The sequence below is a fragment of the Ranitomeya imitator genome, chromosome 6, assembly GCF_032444005.1.
Source record: "Ranitomeya imitator isolate aRanImi1 chromosome 6, aRanImi1.pri, whole genome shotgun sequence".
In the NCBI taxonomy this organism is placed as follows: Eukaryota; Metazoa; Chordata; class Amphibia; order Anura; family Dendrobatidae; genus Ranitomeya; species Ranitomeya imitator.
In genome coordinates, this window is record NC_091287.1 from 32,358,651 (window position 1) to 32,378,864 (window position 20,214).

The following is a 20,214-nucleotide window of genomic DNA, read 5'->3' on the forward strand; positions in this document are numbered from 1 at the left end:
GTCCTGGTAGACGGCTGCACTGACTTTGGTCTTGATAAAACACAGTGGAGCTCCACCAGCAGATGACATGGCTCCCCAAACCATCACTGATTGTGGAGACTTCACACTAGACCTCCAGCAGCTTGGATTGTGGCCTCCACTCTTCATCCAGACTCTGGGACCTTGATCTCCAAATGAAATGCAAAATCTACTTTCATCTGAAAATAACTCCTTGGACCACTGACAACAGTCCAGTTCTTTTTCTCCTTGGCCCAGGTAAGACGCTTCTGGCATTGTCTCTTGGTCATGAGTGGCTGACACAATGAATCCGACACTTGTATCCCATGTCCTGGAGACGTCTGTATGTGGAGGCTCTTGGAGCAATGACTCCAGCAGCAGTTCACTCCTTGTGAATCTCCCCAAATTTTTTGAATAGCCTTTTCTTAACAATCCTTTCAAGGCTGCGGTTATCCCGGTTACTTGTGCACCTTTTTCTACCACACTTGTTCCTTCCACTAAACTTTCCATTAGTATGCTTGGATACAGCACTCTGTGAATCGCCGGCTTCTTTAGCAATGACCTCTTGTGGCTTTCCTTCCTTGTGGAGTGTATCAATGATGCCTTCTGGACATGTTAGATCAGCAGTCTTCCCCATGATTGTGGAGCTACTGAATCAGACTAAGGGACCTTTTTAAAATATTAGGAAGCCTTTACAGGTGTTTTTTGTTATTATAATTTACCGAGATAATGAGTTTTGGGTTTTCATTGGCTGTAAGCCAGAATCATCAACATTAACTGAAATAAACACGTGAAATAGATCACTCTGTCTGTAATGACTCTATAAAATATATCAGTTTCACTTTTCGTATTGAAGAACTGAAATAAAGTAACTTCTTGATGATATTTTCATTTTGTGAGAAGCACCGGTCTGTGTCAAATGTTTATTCTTCTCTATTTCTATCCCTCTCTCTGTATATCGCTCTACCCATCATTATCTATATTATAAATATCTGTAGCACTGTTCTAAAATCTGCCTATCATCTGATATCTATGGATTTTATATGTAACCAAACATCTATCAATCTCATACATATAGTATCTAATCCAACTAATGCAAGTTAGACAGGACCCCAGCAAAAAGTTTAGACTTTACTAAGACTTTACTCTAGCTCAGCCCAAGTGTTGGCCTGAATTGCAGATTTCTCCTATTTCCAGCATTATCAGCTCCTTACATATTGCACAGCAAAGAATGTTACAGACTTGTTCTCTCTCACACACTCCAAAAAGCCATCTAGTGAAATAAACTACACATGTACATTCGTTAAAAATTAACCAATCTCAATATCTTGAGAAAGTAACGCAGCTGTGTCACCTTCCCGATTTGCACATGAGGCAAAAAAAAGACGATTTAAAAAAAGGAAAAGTCATTTTCATTTTTTTATTTCATAATTCAATAATAAACATAGACTTAATATATCTTATCAAGGAAAACTGCTTCTTTCACCTCCTGGACTGATCTTTCCCAATGTATGGGATCATCTGATAAATCTATATTCCATAAATTTGAATTCAACTTTAAACTGTAACTGTCGTTTAAGGAGAACTTGCAGTAGAATGTCTGTTTCCTCTAGCTCCGCCCCTTTCCATAGAATTTTATGAGCAGCAACTGTCATCATCTCCTATCTATCTCAGTAAAGAGAAAATCTGTTGTCACTGAATATAGATTTTACCCATGAATTGAGAGTGAAAAATAAGTCATAAAAAAACGAACAAAAAAAAAACAGAACAAAAAAAAAAAAACAGAAGAAAAGAGAACAAACAAAAAAAAACAGAACAAAAAAAACAGAACAAAACAAACAGATAAAAACACATTTCTCTGATAAGATATATTACAAACATGCTTATTTTCATGTGTACTATTGATTTACGACATAATAATTAATAGGACCAGACCAATGCACAAACCCCATAGCCTCCCTATTAGTGATAAGTAAGAATACTCGTTGCTCGGGTTTTCCAGAGCACGCTCGGGTGGTCTCCGAGTATTTATGACTGCTCGGAGATTTCGTTTTCCTTGCTGCAGCTGAATGATTTGCGAATACTAGATAGCTTGATTACATGTGGGGATTCCCTAGCAACCAGGCAACCCCCGCATGTACTCAGCCTGGCTAGCAGCTGTAAATCATTCAGCTGCGGCAATGAAAACTAAATCTCCGAACACTAACAAATACTAGGAGACCACCCGAGCAACGAGTATACTCGCTCATCACTACTCCATATCCAACATCACTGAAGGGGAGTGTAATTGTCTCCTCTCCAAATCGCATCTCACCACCTGTGCGCTCGACCCCATCCCATCCCACCTCCTCCCCAACCTCGCCGCCACTTCTATCCCATTCCCTAACCCACCTCTTCAACCTATCACTAAACTTCTGGCACCTTCCTTTCTGCTTTCAAACATGCCACAATCACGCCTATCCTTAAAAAGCCAACGCTTGATTCAACTGCTATGTCCAGCTATCGCCCAATATCACTGCTCCCATTCGCTTCCCAACTCCTGGAGCAGCACGTCCATGCTGAACTTTCCTCACACCTCTCATCTAACTTGATCTTTGACAATCTACAATCTGGTTTCTGCCCCCATCACTCAACTGAGACTGCTCTGACCAAAATTACTAATGACCTACTTACCGCCAAAGCTAACGGACAATACTCTGTACTCCTTGTTCTAGACCTGCCCTCTGCTTTCAACACAGTTGACCACTGCCTCTGACTACAGATCCTCTCCTCCTTTGGCATCAAAGACCTCGCCCTATCCTGGATCTTCTCATACCCCTCCAACCACACATTCAGTGTCTCCCACTCCCACACTACCTCCTCATCCCACCCTCTCTCTGTGGGAGTCCCCCAAAGTCTCTGTTCTAGGACCCTTACTCTTACCACATGTATAACTATGGACATCTTCCTCCGAATCATGTACCGTCTATTCCCTTACATAGACTGTGTCCCGGGGTAGAAAGGGAGGAAAGGGCTTTCTTTGTGTGGATACTTACAGGGGGCCTTCATATCCTGGGTCGCTCCGCTCGGTGCAGTATAGATAGATAGACATTTTTTCTTCTTTCGCATTCGGGGGTATTGGGATATGGCGTTAGGCCATGGACTTCTTTAAAATGGCGCCGGTATGCGCAGGCGCACTCCCTTTGGTATAGGGCACACAAATATGGCATCCTCCTTAGGTCTTCTTGAATATGGCGCCGGTATACGCATGCGCAGTCGCTCGCCTCTTTCCTCTGCGTCGCCGAAGGTCTCAATCAACTTCCGGTGCGTGTCATATGACGTCTGAGAGGGATTTCCTCCAGCGCGCGCTGGAAATGAGTACCGGAGTCGATGCAGTTAGGAATTTGGCGGCAGCGTCTTGGCATGCGAACACCTTACTGGCTGGCCTGATTTTTCAAGGGGTATTTAATGAGGTAAGGCGGGAGTAGGAACACACTCCCCTTCAAAAAGCACGGGCGAAACGCGCGTCGGGGCGTTCCTGGGCAGCGGTGCACAAACTATGGGTAAGCATTGATCCACTCATAATATCCGATTTTTCATACCATATATTGAATTCTCATCATCCGGGAACAATAGATGTAGAAATTACCTTAAAGGATGTCTCTGGGAATCTTATACAGTGGGGCAAAAAAGTATTTAGTCAGTCAGCAATAGTGCAAGTTCCACCACTTAAAAAGATGAGAGGCGTCTGTAATTTACATCATAGGTAGACCTCAACTATGGGAGACAAACTGAGAAACAAAAATCCAGAAAATCACATTGTCTGTTTTTTTTATCATTTTTTTTGCATATTATGGTGGAAAATAAGTATTTGGTCAGAAAAAAACAATCAAGATTTCTGGCTCTCACAGACCTGTAACTTCTTCTTTAAGAGTCTCCTCTTTCCTCCACTCATTACCTGTAGTAATGGCACCTGTTTAAACTTGTTATCAGTATAAAAAGACACCTGTGCACACCCTCAAACAGTCTAACACCAAACTCCACTATGGTGAAGACCAAAGAGCTGTCAAAGGACACCAGAAACAAAATTGTAGCCCTGCACCAGGCTAGGAAGACTGAATCTGCAATAGCCAACCAGCTTGGAGTGAAGAAATCAACAGTGGGAGCAATAATTAGAAAATGGAAGACATATAAGACCACTGATAATCTCCCTCGATCTGGGGCTCCACGCAAAATCCCACCCCGTGGGGTCAGAATGATCACAAGAACGGTGAGCAAAAATCCCAGAACCACGCGGGGGGACCTAGTGAATGAACTGCAGAGAGCTGGGACCAATGTAACAAGGCCTACCATAAGTAACACACTACGCCACCATGGACTCAGATCCTGCAGTGCCAGACGTGTCCCACTGCTTAAGCCAGTACATGTCCGGGCCCGTCTGAAGTTTGCTAGAGAGCATTTGGATGATCCAGAGGAGTTTTGGGAGAATGTCCTATGGTCTGATGAAACCAAACTGGAACTGTTTGGTAGAAACACAACTTGTCGTGTTTGGAGGAAAAAGAATACTGAGTTGCATCCATCAAACACCATACCTACTGTAAAGCATGGTGGTGGAAACATCATGCTTTGGGGCTGTTTCTCTGCAAAAGGGCCAGGACGACTGATCCAAATACATGAAAGAATGAATGGGGCCATGTATCATGAGATTTTGAGTGCAAACCTCCTTCCATCAGCAAGGGCATTGAAGATGAAATGTGGCTGGGTCTTTCAACATGACAATGATCCAAAGCACACCGCCAGGGCAACGAAGGAGTGGCTTCGTAAGAAGCATTTCAAGGTCCTGGAGTGGCCTAGCCAGTCTCCAGATCTCAACCCTATAGAAAACCTTTGGAGGGAGTTGAAAGTCCGTGTTGCCAAGCGAAAAGCCAAAAACATCACTGCTCTAGAGGAGATCTGCATGGAGGAATGGGCCAACATACCAACAACAGTGTGTGGCAACCTTGTGAAGATTTACAGAAAACGTTTGACCTCTGTCATTGCCAACAAAGGATATATTACAAAGTATTGAGATGAAATTTTGTTTCTGACCAAATACTTATTTTCCACCATAATATGCAAATAAAATGTTAAAAAAACCAGACAATGTGATTTTCTGGATTTTTTTTCTCAGTTTGTCTCCCATAGTTGAGGTCTACCTATGATGTAAATTACAGACGCCTCTCATCTTTTTAAGTGGTGGAACTTGCACTATTGCTGACTGACTAAATACTTTTTTGCCCCACTGTATTTAAATGAGAGTAATATTGATTATAGTGTGTCTCAATGCCTGACATGACATGGTTGGATGCGGTATTTCCGCGGCTCATGGAATTTTGACTAATTCTCTTTGATAAAACTCACATGGTGTTATGTACTATTTTTAAATTTGTTTTCAATAAACTTTATTGATTTTATAGTATTGTGATATAGTGGTCTGTGGGTACTTGGTACTCATCTTTTGGTAGGAATCTGATAACAGCATTATGAAGGGTCAGACCCAGATCCCAGCGAAGTATCACTTACTGGGCTGCTTGGCGTAGTTTTGACACAATTTCAGTTTTCTGCTATACATGTAGCAGTGGTCAAAATTCTGAGCTGTGTATAACCCCGCCCACACCCCTAACTGGCAGCTTTCAGTGTACATTGTCAGCAAGCTGCCAATCAGTGGTGGGGGCGGGGTTCCAGAATCTCTGGACTGCCTGGCAGGTGACACCGAGTCCTGCAGTGATAATCTAATGCTGATAAAACACTGATTGTATTGAAACTACAGCAAGCTGCTGAGCAAGTGACACATCCCTGTAATCAGGCTCTCTGCCTCTATATAAAGCTGCTCTCAGATTAAGGGTATGTGCACACGTCAGGATTTCTTGCAGAAATTTTCCTGACAAAAACCGGACATTTCTGCCAGAAATCCGCATGCGTTTTTACCGCGATTTTGACGCGTTTTTGGTGCGTTTTTTCCCAAATGCATAGAATTGCGGGAAAAACGCAGAAAATCCGCAAAAATAATGAACATGCTCATTTTTTTACCGCGATGCGTTTTTTCGCGGAAAAAAACGCATCCATGTGCACAAAACATGCAGAATGCATTCTAAATGATAGAATGTATAATGTATGCGTTTTAATGAGTTTTTATAGCGTTTTTAGTGCGGAAAAAACGCGAAAAAACCTGTACGTGTGCACATACCCTAAATAGTAAAAATCTGCTTTATCTTTATAAAAAAAAAAAAAAAGAAAGGGCTTAAAAAAATGTCCACTTTGGCTAATCTTTTGTTACAAGGGTCCCATCTGGAATAAGCCGAGTGTCCCACCCACTGCTAGAATCCCCAACAATTAGTAACAAGCGTTTGCTATCCCAGCAGTGCCCCCGCAGGAGAATTGAAGTATTACATGCGTTTTTTTTTAAATGGACATATTTGGGGGTTTTTTGTTTGCTTTTTTAATCTTCAAAGGGTTTTTGTTCTAAAAAGTTATTCGCTATATCTGTATCCACAGAAAAGGGGATAACGTGCCGCTTGCTGTTGATCATACTGCTGGGATACCCAGAAGTCTGGAGAATGGGGCTGGTGTGCATGCTCAATGGGACTACTGGAAATAAAGCAGCCACGTGTTTGGCCTTCTCTGGCACTTCTACAGACAATGAATGAAGCAGAGGTCTCGCATGGGCACCTCAAATCAAATCAAGACTAGGCTAAAAAGACCCATTTTTGGGTTCCAGATTCCCGATCTCAGGATCGCTGGGGGTCCCAGTGGACGGACCCCATTGCTCGCTTGTTATTTTGAGAATAACCTTTTTAATGCATGTACTGTATTTGGGGCTAAAGATGCATTTTTCCAATTGGGTTTCATTAAAGGGGTAGATTCCAAGATCCTATCCTAATAAGTAGTAAATGTAATAATAATATTAGCAAATAGCTCCAATTAGAAAAGTAATATAGTCAGCTAGCTGCAAGGTACTGACATTTGGCATCCCAAGGGGGGGTCGTTACGTACAACCAGCAGTGGATATGGGGGTTAATAGAAGAGTTTGGGACCAGTCATCGCATCTCATCCAACCAGCGGGCAGTAGAGACAAAATGCTCGCCTCATAGGCTGCAAGAGCTGACGGATGAAACCAAGGTCACGTTCCTCAAAATGGAGGGCAGCACCGCTGGTATGCAGTGGCTGTGATCCGAGAAGGAAGAAAGCAGGATGAACCCTTCTTGAGAAATGAACGGTCCTAGGAAAGGCTCCTCTAGGCGGCTTGAGAAGAGGCTACCACCCTTGAGAGCTTGAACTAACTTTAGAATTCCCCACCTACTAAGCTGGAGCAGGCAATGGTGCAGGCAATGGGGGAGGGTGTGTGGAGGGGAATGCTGTCACTCCTTTCTACATGTTAGGGGTTTCGGCACTACCTGAAGATGGGTCACTTACAACCCAGGCACCTGGGAATCAGGCTGTTGTGAATTCTGTGGCTGAATTCACTCCTGTGGTCACAAGTGGTATTGCAGTCTCTGGGCTTCCTCCCTCAGGTGTTTTGGTGAGCTCGTTGGCTGCCTTGCTATTTAGCTCCACCTGAGTCTGTCTTCCTTGCTCCTTGTCAATGTTCCAGTGTTGGATCTGAGCTACTGCATCTTTCCTTGGGCCTGCTGCTCTGCTAGATAAGTGCTTCTAGTTTGTTTTCTGTTTTTTCTGTCCAGCTTGCTATTATCTTTTGCTGGAAGCTCTGAGAAGCAAAGGGTGCACCGCCGTGCTGTTAGTTCGGCACGGTGGGTCTTTTTGCCCCTTTGCGTGGTTTTCGTTTTAGGGTTTTTTGTAGACTGCATAGTTCTCTTTGCTATCCTCGCTCTGTCTAGAATATCGGGCCTCACTTTGCTGAATCTATTTCATTCCTACGTTTGTCTTTTCATCTTGCTAACAGTCATTATATGTGGGGGGCTGCCTATTCCTTTGGGGTATTTCTCTGAGGTAAGTCAGGCTTGTATTTCTATCTTCAGGCTAGTCAGCTCCTCAGGCAGTGCCGAGTTGCATAGGTAGTGATAGGCGCAATCCACTGCTGCTTATAGTTGTGTGAGGATAGATCAGGTACTGCAGTCTACAGAGATTCCACGTCTCAGAGCTCGTCCTATTGTTTTTGGTTATTGCCAGATCTCTGTATGTGCGCTGATTACTGCACGCTGTGTTGCCTGATTGCCAGCCATAACAGTACAAGGAGCCAACCAATGATTCCCAATAGAGGGAAAAAAGAAATCCTGACATCATTTTTTTTTCTTAGCTCTGTCTTCAGTCTTTTTTTTCCCCTAGACATTAGAGTGCTTCAGGACACAGCTGTGGACATGGATATTCAGGCTCTGTGCTCCTCAATGGATAATCTCGTTGTAAATGTACAAAAGATTCAAGATACTATTGATCAGAAATCGATGCTAGAACCAAGAATTCCGATTCCTGATTTGTTTTTTGGTGACAGAACTAAGTTCCTGAGGTTCAGAAATAATTGTAAGCTATTTTTGGCCTTGAAACCTCATTCTTCTGGTAATCCTATTCAACAGGTTTTGATTATTATTTCTTTTTTGCGCGGCGACCCACAGGACTGGGCGTTTTCTCTTGCACCAGGAGATTCTGCATTGCGTAATGTTGATGCATTTTTCCAGGCGCTGGGATTGCTTTACGATGAGCCTAATTCAGTGGATCAGGCTGAGAAAAATCTGCTGGCTTTATGCCAGGGTCAGGATGATGTAGAAGTATATTGTCAGAAATTTAGGAAGTGGTCAGTACTCACTCTGTGGAATGAATCTGCACTAGCGGCTTTGTTCAGAAAGGGTCTCTCTGAAGCTCTTAAGGATGTAATGGTGGGATTTCCTATGCCTGCTGGTTTGAATGAGTCTATGTCCTTGGCCATTCAGATCGGTCGTCGCTTGCGCGAGCGTAAATCTGTGCACCATCTGGCGGTATTGTCTGAGAGTAAACCTGAGCCTATGCAGTGCGACAGGACTATGACTAAAGTAGAACGGCAAGAACACAGACGTCTGAACAGACTGTGTTTCTATTGTGGTGATTCTACTCATGCTATTTCTAATTGTCCTAAACGCACTAGGCGGTTCGATAGCTCTGCCGTTATTGGTACTGTACAGTCCAAATTCCTTTTGTCCATTACCTTAATGTGCTCTTTGTCATCGTATTCTGTCATGGCATTTGTGGATTCAGGCGCTGCCCTGAATCTGATGGATTTGGATTATGCTAAACGTTGTGGATTTTTCTTGGAGCCTTTGCGGTGTCCTATTCCGTTGAGAGGAATTGATGCTACACCTTTGGCCAAGAATAAGCCTCAGTACTGGGCCCAGCTGACCATGTGCATGGCTCCTGCACATCAGGAAGTTATTCGCTTTCTGGTACTGCATAATTTGCATGATGTGGTCGTGTTGGGGTTGCCATGGCTACAAACCCATAATCCAGTATTGGATTGGAACTCTATGTCGGTAACCAGCTGGGGTTGTCAGGGAGTACATGGTGATGTTCCATTTTTGTCTATTTCGTCATCCATTCCTTCTGACATCCCAGAGTTCTTGTCGGACTTTCAGGATGTATTTGAAGAGTCCAAGTCTGATGCCCTACCTCCGCATAGGAATTGTGATTGTGCTATCGATTTGATTCCTGGTAGTAAATTCCCTAAGGGTCGTTTATTTAATTTGTCCGTACCTGAACACACCGCTATGCGCAGTTATGTGAAGGAGTCCCTGGAGAAGGGACATATTCGCCCATCGTCGTCACCATTGGGAGCAGGGATCTTTTTTGTAGCCAAGAAGGATGGTTCGCTAAGACCGTGTATTGATTACCGCCTTCTTAATAAGATCACTGTTAAGTTTCAGTATCCCTTGCCATTGATTTCTGACTTGTTTGCTCGGATTAAGGGGGCTAGTTGGTTTACTAAGATTGATCTTCGTGGTGCGTATAATCTGGTGAGAATCAGGCAGGGAGATGAATGGAAAACGGCATTTAATACGCCCGAGGGTCATTTTGAGTATCTGGTGATGCCGTTCGGACTTGCCAATGCTCCATCTGTTTTTCAGTCTTTTATGCATGACATTTTCCGTGAGTATCTGGATAAATTCTTGATTGTTTACTTGGATGACATTTTGATCTTCTCAGATGATTGGGAGTCTCATGTGAAGCAGGTCAGAATGGTTTTTCAGGTCCTGCGTGCTAATTCCTTGTTCGTGAAGGGATCAAAGTGTCTCTTCGGTGTGCAGAAAGTTTCATTTTTGGGGTTCATCTTTTCCCCTTCTACTATCGAGATGGATCCGGTTAAGGTTCAGGCCATCCAGGATTGGACTCAGCCGACATCTCTAAAGAGTCTGCAGAAATTCCTGGGCTTTGCTGATTTTTATCGTCGCTTCATCTGTAATTTTTCTAGCATTGCCAGACCATTGACCGATTTGACCAAGAAGGGTGCTGATTTGGTTAATTGGTCTTCTGCTGCCGTGGAAGCTTTTCAGGAGTTGAAGCGTCGTTTTTGCTGTGCCCCTGTGTTGTGTCAACCTGATGTTTCTCTTCCGTTCCAGGTCGAGGTTGATGCTTCTGAGATTGGTGCAGGGGCGGTTTTGTCACAGAGAGGTTCTGGTTGCTCAGTGTTCAAACCATGTGCTTTCTTTTCCAGGAAATTTTCTGCTGCTGAGCGTAATTATGATGTGGGCAACCGAGAGTTGCTGGCCATGAAGTGGGCATTCGAGGAGTGGCGTCATTGGCTTGAGGGTGCTAAGCATCGCGTGGTGGTTTTGACTGATCATAAGAACCTTACTTATCTTGAGTCTGCCAAGCGCTTGAATCCTAGACAGGCCCGTTGGTCGTTATTTTTTGCTCATTTTGATTTTGTGATTTCATACCTTCCGGGCTCTAAAAATGTGAAGGCGGATGCTCTGTCTAGGAGTTTTGTGCCCGACTCTCCGGGGTTATCTGAGCCGGCGAGTATCCTCAAGGAAGGAGTCATTGTGTCTGCCATCTCCCCTGATTTGCGGAGAGTGTTGCAGAAATTTCAGGCTAATAAACCTGATCGTTGTCCGGCCGAGAAACTGTTCGTCCCTGATAGGTGGACTAGTAAAGTTATCTCTGAACTTCATTGTTTGGTGCTGGCCGGTCATCCAGGAACCTTTGGTACCAGGGAGTTGGTTGCTAGATCCTTCTGGTGGCCATCTCTGTCACGGGATGTGCGTGCTTTTGTGCAGTCCTGTGGAATTTGTGCTAGGGCTAAGCCCTGCTGTTCACGTGCCAGTGGGTTGCTTTTGCCCTTGCCGGTCCCAAAGAGGCCTTGGACACATATTTCGATGGATTTCATTTCTGACCTTCCCGTTTCTCAAAAAATGTCGGTCATTTGGGTGGTCTGTGATCGCTTTTCTAAAATGGTCCATCTGGTGCCCTTGGTTAAATTGCCTTCCTCCTCTGATTTGGTGCCTTTGTTCTTCCAGCATGTGGTTCGTTTACATGGCATTCCTGAGAATATTGTTTCTGACAGAGGTTCCCAGTTTGTCTCGAGGTTCTGGCGAGCCTTTTGTGGTAGGATGGGCATTGACCTATCTTTCTCCTCGGCCTTCCATCCTCAGACTAATGGCCAGACCGAACGAACCAATCAGACCTTGGAAACATATCTGAGATGTTTTGTTTCCGCTGACCAGGATGATTGGGTGTCATTTTTGCCGTTGGCTGAGTTCGCCCTTAATAATCGGGCCAGCTCGGCTACCTTGGTCTCTCCATTTTTCTGCAATTCTGGGTTCCATCCTCGTTTCTCTTCAGGACAGGTTGAGTCTTCGGACTGTCCTGGTGTGGATTCTGTGGTGGACAGGTTGCAGCAGATCTGGACTCAGGTAGTGGACAATTTGACCTTGTCCCAGGAGAAGGCTCAGCTTTTCGCTAATCGCAGACGCCGTGTGGGACCCCGACTTCGTGTTGGGGATCTGGTTTGGTTATCTTCTCGTCATATTCCTATGAAGGTTTCCTCTCCTAAATTTAAACCTCGTTTTATTGGTCCGTATAGGATTTCTGAGATTCTCAATCCGGTGTCTTTTCGTCTGACCCTCCCAGACTCCTTTTCCATACATAATGTATTCCATAGGTCGTTGTTGAGGAGATACGTGGCACCTATGGTTCCATCTGTGGAGCCTCCTGCCCCTGTTTTGGTGGAGGGGGAATTGGAGTATATTGTGGAGAAGATTTTGGATTCTCGTGTCTCTAGACGGAAACTCCAGTATCTGGTCAAATGGAAGGGTTATGCTCAGGAAGATAATTCCTGGGTTTTTGCCTCTGATGTCCATGCCCCAGATCTTGTTCGTGCCTTTCATGTGGCTCATCCTGGTCGGCCTGGGGGTTCTGGTGAGGGTTCGGTGACCCCTCCTCAAGGGGGGGGTACTGTTGTGAATTCTGTGGCTGAGTTCACTTCTGTGGTCACAAGTGGTATTGCAGTCTCTGGGCTTCCTCCCTCAGGTGTTTTGGTGAGCTCGTTGGCTGCCTTGCTATTTAGCTCCACCTGAGTCTGTCTTCCTTGCTCCTTGTCAATGTTCCAGTGTTGGATCTGAGCTACTGCATCTTTCCTTGGGCCTGCTGCTCTGCTAGATAAGTGCTTCTAGTTTGTTTTCTGTTTTTTCTGTCCAGCTTGCTATTAACTTTTGCTGGAAGCTCTGAGAAGCAAAGGGGTGCACCGCCGTGCTGTTAGTTCGGCACGGTGGGTCTTTTTGCCCCTTTGCGTGGTTTTCGTTTTAGGGTTTTTTGTAGACTGCATAGTTCTCTTTGCTATCCTCGCTCTGTCTAGAATATCGGGCCTCACTTTGCTGAATCTATTTCATTCCTACGTTTGTCTTTTCATCTTGCTAACAGTCATTATATGTGGGGGGCTGCCTATTCCTTTGGGGTATTTCTCTGAGGTAAGTCAGGCTTGTATTTCTATCTTCAGGCTAGTCAGCTCCTCAGGCAGTGCCGAGTTGCATAGGTAGTGATAGGCGCAATCCACTGCTGCTTATAGTTGTGTGAGGATAGATCAGGTACTGCAGTCTACAGAGATTCCACGTCTCAGAGCTCGTCCTATTGTTTTTGGTTATTGCCAGATCTCTGTATGTGCGCTGATTACTGCACGCTGTGTTGCCTGATTGCCAGCCATAACATCAGGCTCCTGGAAGCAGGTGGAGGCAGCCCCGCCCAGCATCCAGAGGAAGGAGAAGAAGAAGCGAATACCTGAAGAGGATTACTGTATTACCATACTTATAATTTTCTTCCGGCTTTGCACTTTCTACAAAGCATTTATGAGTGTAGGAATACATCAGCTACACTTTCAAAATATTTCTATTGAAGTTTTTTTTCTGGATTCAATTAGTCATCCATACACTTTAACGTACTTTGTGTAAAATTACAGTTGGTTAAAAATTTAAAAAACCGCTTGGTCTGGTACAGTTCACAACATTTTTTTGTTCCAAAAATTGACTATTGTCATATATACTGTAGAACACGGTTTGTGTGAAATTTCGTTGGTTTGAAATAAAAACCAGAACTGGCCTGCTACAGAGGTAGAAATATGGTCCCTCGGTACTCGGTCCAAAGCCGCCACTATTTATTTGTGGCGTCCCTGCCTTGTACTAAGATGTTTCCAGGAACCTCACCCATGTCCTTACCAACGCGGCTACTGGGATTGTCTACTTAACGACCGACACATAGACAAGTTCTTGTGGCCATGGACGCTACATTTCCCAGATGGCAAACCGGGTGAACATTGTGGAGGTCAAGGCTGAGTCCCACCTTGGCAAGGCACATGTGCTAGCGACGTTGAGGATTGCTGGCCCCACTTCTATCATGTCTTCCTTCAACCCCTCCTGCTCCTCCTCCATCTTTAATGTGCTATTTCAGAACACGTCGTCCACATCAGCCAGAAACTGGAAGTTCTGCAGCACTGCCTCAGAGAAGCGGCAACAGGCTCTGCTGAAGCTGATTTGCTTACGAGACAAACCGCAGCAGAGTTTTTGAGGCAGCGCAAGCTAGTGCCAGGTCACCAACTGCTGTGCGACGTGACCACGTGCTGGAACTCCACACTGCACATGCTGGCAAGGCTTTGTGAGAAGCAGAGGCCAGTTGTGGAATACCAGCTCCAAAGCACACGTCGGTATTCTGGTTAGCCTCCGCACATAACGACTGAAGAGTGGGCATGGATGTCTGACATTTGTGCAATTCAAGACTTTGAGCACTCTACAAAGATGGTGAGCAGTGATGACACCATAATCAGCACAACAATCCCACTTCTGTGCCTACTAAAAAAGTCGCTACTGAAAATTAAACATAAAGCTTTGCTTGCGGACCAGATAGAGATGGAGGAAGACACAAGACAGGGAAATACTTCCCAGCCTCATCTCATCTGCTCAGCGTGGAGTGGGTATCAATGAGAAGGTGGAGGAACAGGAGCTGGCTGATAGTCTCTTTTGCGCTAGTAGCCACACAAGCTTTGTCCCATCTCCTATGTAGAAGGGCTGAGGAGTGGTATAGAGGAGGAAGAAATGGAGGAATAGAGGAGATAGAGAGTAGTCATCATGGCGGAGACAGAAGCGTTTGCTGCAGAGAGCCTGGCACATATAGCAGACTTTATGTACCGCTGCCTTTCCCGTAACACTCACATTACGTTCATGTTGGCGAAAAAAAAAAAAAAAAAAAAAAGAAGAGTACTGTTTGTTCACCCTTCTAGAGCCACACTACAAGGAAAGCTTTGCATCTCTCCTTCCTGAGACGAAGAGGTCTACTAAAATGGTGCTATACCAGAAAGCATTTGTGGACGATGCGTTGAAAAAAAGCTCATCACACAACACTAGTGGCAGGGGGAAAGTTTCCTTGCCCAACAAAGTAAGGGAGTAAAGGGATACACACGACAGGTAGAGCAGAGGCAGGGGTATACTATCAAAGGCCTGGGTTAATTTAATGACACCATCTGTCCAGGCCCTGATGACTGGGTATTTTTAACAAGGGAAAAGATTTTATTAAAGATGGTCAAGCAATAACTGGCCGAAAAAAACAGGGTACTTGCTAATTCCTCTGTGACCTTCAGCTATTGGGTTTCAAAGCTGGACACCTGGCATGAGCTGTCCCTCTATGCCTTGGAGGTGTTGAGCTGCCTTGCCGCTAGCATCTTCTCTGAGCGGGTTTTTAGTGCAGCTGCGGGAAGTGGGAGGTATCAACATAAACAGGCTTTTTCGCCTGTCAACAGAAAGTGCTGACAGGCTCACTCTGATGACTAAGAACAAAGCCTGTATTACCCTCAATTTCTCCACACCACCAAATTATGGCAGCACATAAAGCATTTTTAATCTTCAATATTTGAATGAGCCCCTCCAGTTGTTGCTCTCAAGGGTCTTTGGATGACCTTAGTTATAATTTTTTCCTAGCTTTGCACTTTGTGATAAGCCTTTATGAGTGTAGTAGTACCAAAACTACACTTTCAAAATATTTTATTGAGGCCCGCAAGTGGTTTCCTTCAAGAGTGTATGGATGACACTGCTTGTAATTTTTGGCAGGCTTTGCACTTAGTACATGGTACTCCTAGACTCATAAAAACTAATACATAACAATTTGAACAGAATGTGTATGAGGCCCTCATTTAGGTCTAATGTAGGGTTTATCTGAGCCCCTCTTCCATAATATTTTTGGCAGTTCTTGCTTCCTTTATAAATTACACAGACATTTCCAGTGTTTTAATAAAAATTTCAATTTTGGTTTACTTACCTTATATACTCGAGTATAAGCCGAGACCCCTAATTTTGCCACAAAAAAACTGGGAAAACTTAATGACTCGAGTATAAGCCTAGGATGGAAAATGCAGCAGCTACCGGTAAATGTCAAAAATAAAAATAGATACCAATAAAAGTAAAATTAATTGAGACATCAGTAGGTTAAGTGTTTTTGAATATCCATATTGAATCAGGAGCCCCATATAATGCTCCATACAGTTCATGATGGGCCCCATACAAAATACGCCCCATATAATGCTCCATAAAGTTTATGATGGGCCCCATAAGATGCTCCATATTAAAATATGCCCCATATAATGCTGCACAAATGTTGATTATGACCCCATAAGATGCTCCATACAGACATTTGCCCCATATAACGCTGCACAAATGTTGATTATGGCCCATAAGATGCTCCATAGACACATTTACCCGGTATAATGCTCCACAAAAATTTATTATGGCCCCATAAGATGCTCCATAGACTATTATGCCCCATATAATGCGGCACTATGCGGATTATGGCCCCATAAGATGCTCCATACAGACATTTGCCCCATGTAATGCTGCACAAATGCTGATTATGGCCCCATAAGATGCTCCATAGATATATTTGCCTCATATAATGCTGCACAAATGCTGATTATGGCCCCATAAGATGCTCCATAGATATATTTGCCCCATATAATGCTGCACAAATGCTGATTATGGCCCCATAGGATGCTCCATAGACTATTATGCCCCATATGCTGTTGCTGCGATTAAAAAAAAAAAAAAAAAAATGACACTCACCTCTCGTCGCTCAGGCCCCCGGAACTTGCTATAGTCACCTTTCCTCGTTCCACCGCTTGTCACCGCTGTGTCTTCCGCGTCCTCTGCACCGACGCTCAGGCAGAGGGCGCGCACTAGCCACGTCATCGCGCCCTCTGACCTGAGCGTCACAGGCAGATGTCGCGGAAGACGGCGCCCGGCGGTGGTACGAGGAGAGGTGAATATCTCTGTGCTCCCCCTCCCCATTACACTCACCTGCTCCCGGCGCGGTCCCTGGCAGCAGCTCATTACAGTAATGAATATGCGGCTCCACCCCTATGAGAGTGGAGCCGCGTCCATATTTATTACTGTAATGAGCGGTACCATGTGACCGCTCAAAGCTGGAAGAGCTGCCGCGCCCGGAGACCATCGGAGATGCAGGGACCTCGCCAGGAGCAGGTGAGTATGTCATAGCCCCTGCTCCCCCTTCCCCCGCCGACCCCCCAGGGACAATGACTCGAGTATAAGCCGAGAGGGCACTTTCAGCCTAAAAAAAATGGGCTGAAAATCTCCGCTTATACTCGAGTATATACGGTAAATTAATTTTTTTCTTTAAATCCGTTTTAAATTTTGCCTTATAATAATAATAATCTTTATTTTTATATAGCGCTAACATATTCCGCAGCGCTTTACAGGTTTACAGGTGCCTTATATACAAGTCATTATACAGGAAAGAATGTGTCTTAACTTTTTTCCTGTAAACTCCAATTTCTTGTTGATTTTGAATGTTTTATTGTCAGTCCGTAAAATGGAGACATCACTGTTCTCAGACGCGGTCCGGGAGTCAGAGATGCTTCCAGGGGTCTTCCCCATCCTGTTTGCCTTACATTCAGCACTTTTTCCATCCATTTCAACATTTTCACTGCCCCCCCAGACCTCCTTGCAGGGTCTGCTGGAATTTTTTTTTTTTTTTATTAAGGTGTGACCAGCATAGGAAGCCACCGTGAGCTCGCCCTCAGGGACCTACTCCATCTACAACCTTGCCCAGCCCTGAAGTCAGAAAGAGCAATCTGCCTACAGTATTTCAACAGCTCTCAATGATTCAGTGACCATAGCTGCACGCTGGCATGTGGCGATTTTTGATACCGCTAATAATTTTAAATCATTTTCATATGATGAGAAAATGCAAATGCCACACGCTACCGCAATGCTGTTTTAGCAAACTCTGCATAATTCAATAGTTCAAGTGAACATCAATAACTTTGCAATATCTCTAATCAGTTAATTCTGCTTCTTTCTCCGCTTATGAGCCATTTCTCCTCTTGAACTCAACATTCATTATGAAAAAAAGTTTACAGCTGCCCTTAGAAGTCTATAGAGGAGCAGATACAACACACACTATACTGCTGCTTTCTAGTAAGTGTTAATCACACCACTGAGCTGCATACACATCTACTCTGCGCAATACTGATGGTAAGCTTCTCTATACTGCTGCATTCTTGTAAGTGCTGGATTCACAGCTGACCTGCTCAGTACTGCTGTATAATGTACTCCGTGCTGCTTCTGAACATGTGCTACATAAAGACAGAACAGGAATTCCTCATATCTGTGTGCGCTTAGAGACAGGAGAGCAGGAGCTCCTTGTGTCGGTGTGTGCTGTGTATACGCATACTATATTTACAGCATTTTAACGTTCCTACCAACCATGTGATGGATTCACATGTCCTAAAAGGTTCTTTAACTGGTCAGGATCTGCATCATTCGTGTAGGTCCTGATCGCTTTCTCTCCTGCACTGCACCGATCGGACTGATCAGTGTCGGGCAAGCGACGATAGAGCAATTCACTCAGTGATTGGGTTGGACGCTTTGTCAAAGTTATCCATCATCATAGAAAGCAGTCTACGGACAATAAGATGAACTCACTTTTTAGCAAGATTTTTTTTCTTGCTAAAAAGTGTGTCTTACAGTCCAAAAAAATACAGTATTTAAGATTTGCTAACATGCTTGATTTCTCATTGGCAACGATAATCTCAGAGTCTCCTAAATGCCACAGTGGGAATTTGTTGAACCATATACATTATCGAAGCCAGCCTAAGGTAGGGGTTACATGGCGACTTTGGCTATGACATGTGCTGCGACATATAAGTCGCAAAAAGTCAGTCACAGTAAAAAAAAATTGCAATACACATGTGTCGGTAGCAATTCCCTAAGGGTCACAATGAGACCCCTTTCACCTGTATTACACTGCGACGTAGCAGCAGCAGAACATAGAGATTTTCTTGTGGCCAAAATCAACGTATATCTTTTTACACACATGAAATTAGGTACGTTTGATACCAATGTGTGTGAAGCAAATTGATAAAGAGGACAGGAAAAAACTGCAATTGTTCTTAGAGGGAGTACAACTTTAAAGAAAAGGATCAGTGTGAACCAAGTCTTACATACTGGAAGGCCCGGTGTTTTTTCTCATACACACCTGTTGTACAGCATGAATCTGATCCTGCAGAGACGTAATCTGTGTCCGCAGCTCCTCACTCTCCTTCTGGCAGCACTGGAGCTGGTGGTCCCGCTCCTCCAGCTGCTGCTGATACGTCAGGATTTGTTGTTTCGAGTGAAGGAGATCTGCAGCTGTGCTCGAGTGGCTGGTGTTCCTCAACGTCTCGCCGGCCTGCAGCTGTCAATAAAAGGTAAAAGGTTTTCATATTAATAATGTGGTATTTATTATTTATCTTTTTTATTTAATATATATATATATATATATATATATATATATATATATATATATATATATATATATATATATATATATATATATATATATATATATACAGATACACATATATATATGCGGTATATATAATTTTTTTTTTTTAATTAAATCCGTATGCTTAGTTGCTTAATTTTTTTGCAATGAAAAAATAGTAACGTTGATATAAAAACCACACGAACTTCCTGCTGCCTAATATCGGCAGCAATGTATGAAGAATAGCCAATAATCAATCACACTGAATAAAATATATATGTATATATATAATTTTTTATTCATTTCTTAAAAATTAAAGCAGTATGCTTAGTTGCTTATTTGTTTTATGCAATGGAGCAATGAAAAAAATATATCTATCTCTCTATCTCCAACCGTGCCTACAGTTTCTATGCTGGCCTATGCATCTCTATGGTAACAGACTACAAACAACCTGTGTAGTCTGACCCTGAAGTCATAACTGCTTCTTCTTGCTTAGCAGGGGACAGATGAAAGTGAAGGCACCTGCGGGAACAGACTACCCTCTTTTAGGGATAGATGCGGGTCCCAGTGGTAGGATCCCCATTAATCAAACATTTATGGCACATCCTATGATGTGTTTGTGTTTCTTAAAGGGCTTGTCTGGTCACAGCTTATTGATGGCCTATCCACAGTAAAGGTCATCAATACGAGATTGGTCGGGGGTCTGACTGATCAGCTTATATTTGGATTGGATGTAAACACTTCCAGCTCCATTCAATTTGTAGACGTCGCTGCTGGGTACTGCAGAGCAGCTTGTATCCAAAAGAATAGCAAATAACTACTGATCAGTGAGGAGCCCCCCAACGATCATACCCTCTAAAATCAGGAGCCACAAGCACATCCCAGACCAGACTTTAAAATGAATTCAGTACCAAGACATTCAATGGAAGTCTTCAAACAGAGGCTGGACAGACATCTGTCTGAGATGGTTTAGTGGGTTGGTCA

The 20,214-nt window shown here is 43.8% G+C and overlaps 1 protein-coding gene across 4 annotated transcripts in view; it reads right to left on the reverse strand.

Annotated features, from left to right (window-relative positions):
• The window catches only part of AKAP9 (A-kinase anchoring protein 9), a 269,468-nt gene that overhangs the window by 180,040 nt on the left and 69,214 nt on the right, over positions 1–20,214 (reverse strand). For all 4 annotated transcript variants that reach the window (XM_069729428.1, XM_069729427.1, XM_069729425.1 and 1 more), the window contains one exon: positions 18,964–19,161. In XM_069729428.1, coding sequence (XP_069585529.1) covers positions 18,964–19,161 — 198 coding nt within the window. The remainder of the gene's footprint in view (positions 1–18,963; positions 19,162–20,214) is intronic.